This window comes from Mycetomoellerius zeteki, unplaced genomic scaffold (genome assembly GCF_001594055.1).
Source record: "Mycetomoellerius zeteki isolate Tzet28-1 unplaced genomic scaffold, Tzet1.0 scaffold106, whole genome shotgun sequence".
NCBI classification, from domain to species: Eukaryota; Metazoa; Arthropoda; class Insecta; order Hymenoptera; family Formicidae; genus Mycetomoellerius; species Mycetomoellerius zeteki.
In genome coordinates, this window is record NW_017255975.1 from 4,072,170 (window position 1) to 4,076,125 (window position 3,956).

A 3,956-nucleotide genomic window follows, 5' to 3' on the forward strand; every position below is an offset into this window, starting at 1 on the left:
AGCATATGTCTATAGGACTTTTTTTCTTAGTTTTTTACTCCTCTACACGCTCCCGAAGTTTTGCCATTTAATTTGGAAACACCCTGTATAAGTACATAATATATAAAAGTCATTTATTTCATACATTTATTAATTAAACGCTTTTGAATAAACCTTTTGAAAAAACTTATGACGTAAAAATATTTGGATAGCGTGTGCATGTTGAGAGAGAGAGAGAGAGAGAGAGAGAGAGAGAAAATGATATATGTTCTAAATTATTATAAAAATAATTTCCTGCACAAGAGGATTTTTCATGAAAAAATCGAGACAATAGAAATGAATATATGGACGCATGATAAATAAATCACCGCTACGGTCCCGGTATACCCTCTATCAAATAACGTAATACGAAATTCAGGACATTACCATGTGGTTATATATGGTTATACGTTATGCGGTAATACAATTATATATAATTGAGTCAATAACGCAATGCACATAAGACAACAGAGACTCGTCGTGGAGAAAGAGGTGGATGAAAGAGTTGGGAAGGTAGTTCGGGGGTTGAGGGATGCATCGCGGAACAGGTATGTCGATTAGGAGGAGAGATCAAAACGGTCCATGTCGACGAGGAGAGGAGCGAACGGGGTACGGGGTCGGGGCCAACCCCCGGTGTTGATTTTAATTGAAAACGCCTCCGCGGAGGAAGTAGCGCGTGTATGTATATATACGTGAACATGTCGCTACATGCGCACGAACACAGATACCGATGCAACCCCCGACAACTGGAGGCAGCGCGAGAGCGCCAGCGCCCCGGCAAACGTCCCCGGGGAGCCGTGGTACGAGGGGGTAATTCAATTTGACACCCCCACCCACGCTTAAACAAGGCAGCACCCATCCGAGCGTCCTCCCTCTCCTCTCCCTCCCTCTTTTACTGTCTCTCACTCTTTCTCTCTGTGTGCCTCTCCTCTTTCGCTCCTGTCTCTCTTACTCTCTCATCCTCCTACTTCTCCTGCACCTTCTCCTCATCCTCCTCCACCGTTTCCTCTCTTCGTACCGTGCAAATTAAATTCTCATCCACCGTGAAACAATGTCGGTATCCGACCCGGAACAACCCCCCGATAGTCGCGAGTTTCCCTGTTTCCATCCCTCGTTCCCTTTGCCGCCCGCGCTTCGGCGAGTCTCGCGGATTCCGTTGGTTAGCGGTCGGATGGATCGGACTCGAATCGACCGCATTAATTACTCGCTACTTACAATTATAGTGCAGGCTGAACGAACCGTCGATCGGCCGGTCGTCGCAACGATCGCGAGATACTCGCTAGTCGACTTAGTCAAAGCTCTTTAAAATTTATCTAAATTAGAAGAAACATTCTGAGAACATTATCTAATTTATGGTAATTACTCGTACATAGCGTTATGTTTAATAATTTCTCCTTTAGCTTGCATTAATAAAACATATTCTATTTCTCCAATGAAAAGTTTTTAATTTCGTAAATAGAGTTTCTGTATAGACAAAAAGATAAATAAAATAGACATCTAGATCTTGATGTTGATGACAATTAAATATTGCCTCAACAGCATTTTAATTTCAAATATAATTCAATTAAAGTTAATAATTAAGCTTATCGAGTTGTGTCAAAAAACATCGTAATTCCCATGTCGTTATCTAGATGCTCAGAAGTTTTGCTGTAGTTCTTCGATTAATCTCAGCTGTGATCCAGCTGTAGTTCAACGACGACTAATCTAATTAACTTTAATAATTAAATTAATTGTCACGATACCATATAATCTCGATGTCGTCGTAATTATCGAGATGCGATCGTTCAGAAATGTCACTGCAAAGACTTAGAGACGTCGGAGATTGTATGCGTTAGATAGATGAACGGGGACGAAGAAGTCACGACGGCGCTCTCCGGATTACGTACCCGCGGGCTCGCGGATTATTTAAATGCAAACACAATGTTGTACGGGGCGCATTGTTCCCCTCTCGGTTATTTTACAATTCAATCTGCGATCCCGGGACTCCGCCGACGCAGCGCGGCCGGGGAGGCGATGGGAGCTCGCTCGCTCGGTCGTTCGTTCATTGTAACATTGTTAAATCTCCGTCCTTCCATCATGACTATCTTCTGTCCCTCCCCAGACACTGTCTCTCTCGTCTTTCTCTCTCTCTCTTTCTCTCCTTCAACCTCTGGAATCCTCTTCTTTTGACTACTACTTCTCCATCTTGCGTTGAGAATACGATACTTCTGTCTTTCTCTCTCCTTCTCTCGGTAATTGTACGCGCCTTTCGGATTCTTCGCATAATTTATGAGCAGCTTCGCCTCTTCGCTCCTGTCGGAGCACGACAGAGATGTAAACAGGCACAGCGAGTGCGTAATTTTGCTGGATAACGAAGCGCGAATGCGCGGTGTAAATCGTTATTAATACATCGACGTCATCGCGTCGCTCAGTCACCAGTGATTGCGCTTGACGCCCGCAATTAATCCGTCGATCTGGCTGTCGGGTTTAATTCTGACTCTCGATTAGTTCATACGAAAACCTCGCCGAGCTCTCTCGGAGCTCTTAGCAATTCGAACTTGAGGAAATATCCTTGTCTATTATCAAAGTGGATGATAATTACCATTTCATTGTGTGCTGTTATTATATTTTATCAATAAATTCTCTAATTTTGTAATACAGAGAAGTGAAAATCTCGTTGAGCTCTAGTGGTGCTCCTGGCATTTCAAATTTAAGGAAATATTTTTATTTATCAAAATAGATAATAATTACCATTGATTGTATTATTATTATTATATTTTACCAGTAAATTCTCTAATATCTACAATATTCGTACAATATTATAGAAGATGATTTTAAATGACAACGTTAGTAGTTCTATTTAAACTCACTTTCATATATTAATTTATATTGTTAATTCTTAATGCTTCTCGCGGCGAAATGTATCGGCCTTGTCAATAATATGCTAATCCTTCGGTCTTTGTATCTGTATACGCGTTAAAATGTTATCATCTAGAGTGGCATCAGAGGCAAACACAATGCCGCGAGCAATCGGAGTCCGTCAAGAGGATCAGGAGATTAAGGGCCACTTTCGGATAATAATTTTAATAACCAGAATGCACTCTCTCTCTGATCGTCATAAGTACTTAGCTCCATCCAGGGAGAACGGATCTTTTACCTTCCATGCTCGGTGTGTTTTTACAATACCGGTTTGTGCGCCGAGTCACGTTCAGTTATTCCCGGGGGCCGCATTTATATTTCATGATTCAAAAATTACACAAATGCTAAGCCGATATGATTCATCGCGCTTTACATGTAACTTTACAAGTCTGCCGTTTAAACGATTACGAGAAAATACGAAAAAGTGGAATTAGTGGACTAAGAGAAACATTGGGATGTTAATCATCTAATTTGATTGAAAATAATATTATATTTTATCAAAGATTTCCTAAACATATTTTTTAATAGTAATAATAATAATAGAATATTAACTAAATAAAAATAAATTTATAATATAGAATAATTATTTTTATTTATATACATACATAAGCATAATTATAATACATATTACATTTATTAAATAATAAGATTTCGCTTAATGTTTCTGTTTTCTTCAGAGAAGTAAAGAAATTACATATAAAAAGGGAACAATAAAAAAATTTAATTATTAAAAAGATGTATTTATAGCTATTTTGAACGAATTTTACGAAAAAGTTAGTTAATCCGCCATCGGGCCACTTAAAGTTTAAAGACGTTTATCCTTCAACTTTTCAAAGACTTTAATCGTGTCCAGCGATGTTATAAATCGCGCGCGCGTAGCCAACCGAAAAATTAGGCGAGACACGTCTTTCCTAAAACATCCGGAAACTTTCAGAAACTTCTTGGGATAACGCACCTGGGACGCGTAATCTTTTTATTTCAGCTTAAATGGAAGATTTTCGTAGGTTTATTGTACATATGTCAATTACTGTCTAATCCTA

General features: G+C 39.4%; 1 protein-coding gene across 1 annotated transcript in view; it reads right to left on the reverse strand.

Annotated features, from left to right (window-relative positions):
- The window catches only part of fuss (SKI family transcriptional corepressor fussel), an 8,784-nt gene extending 7,892 nt beyond the window's left edge, over positions 1 to 892 (reverse strand). Inside the window, exon 1 of the mRNA XM_018448899.1 lies at positions 852 to 892. Within this exon, the coding sequence (XP_018304401.1) occupies positions 852 to 877 (26 nt within the window). The 5' untranslated portion in view covers positions 878 to 892. The remainder of the gene's footprint in view (positions 1 to 851) is intronic.
- Between the last annotated feature and the right edge of the window lie 3,064 nt (positions 893 to 3,956).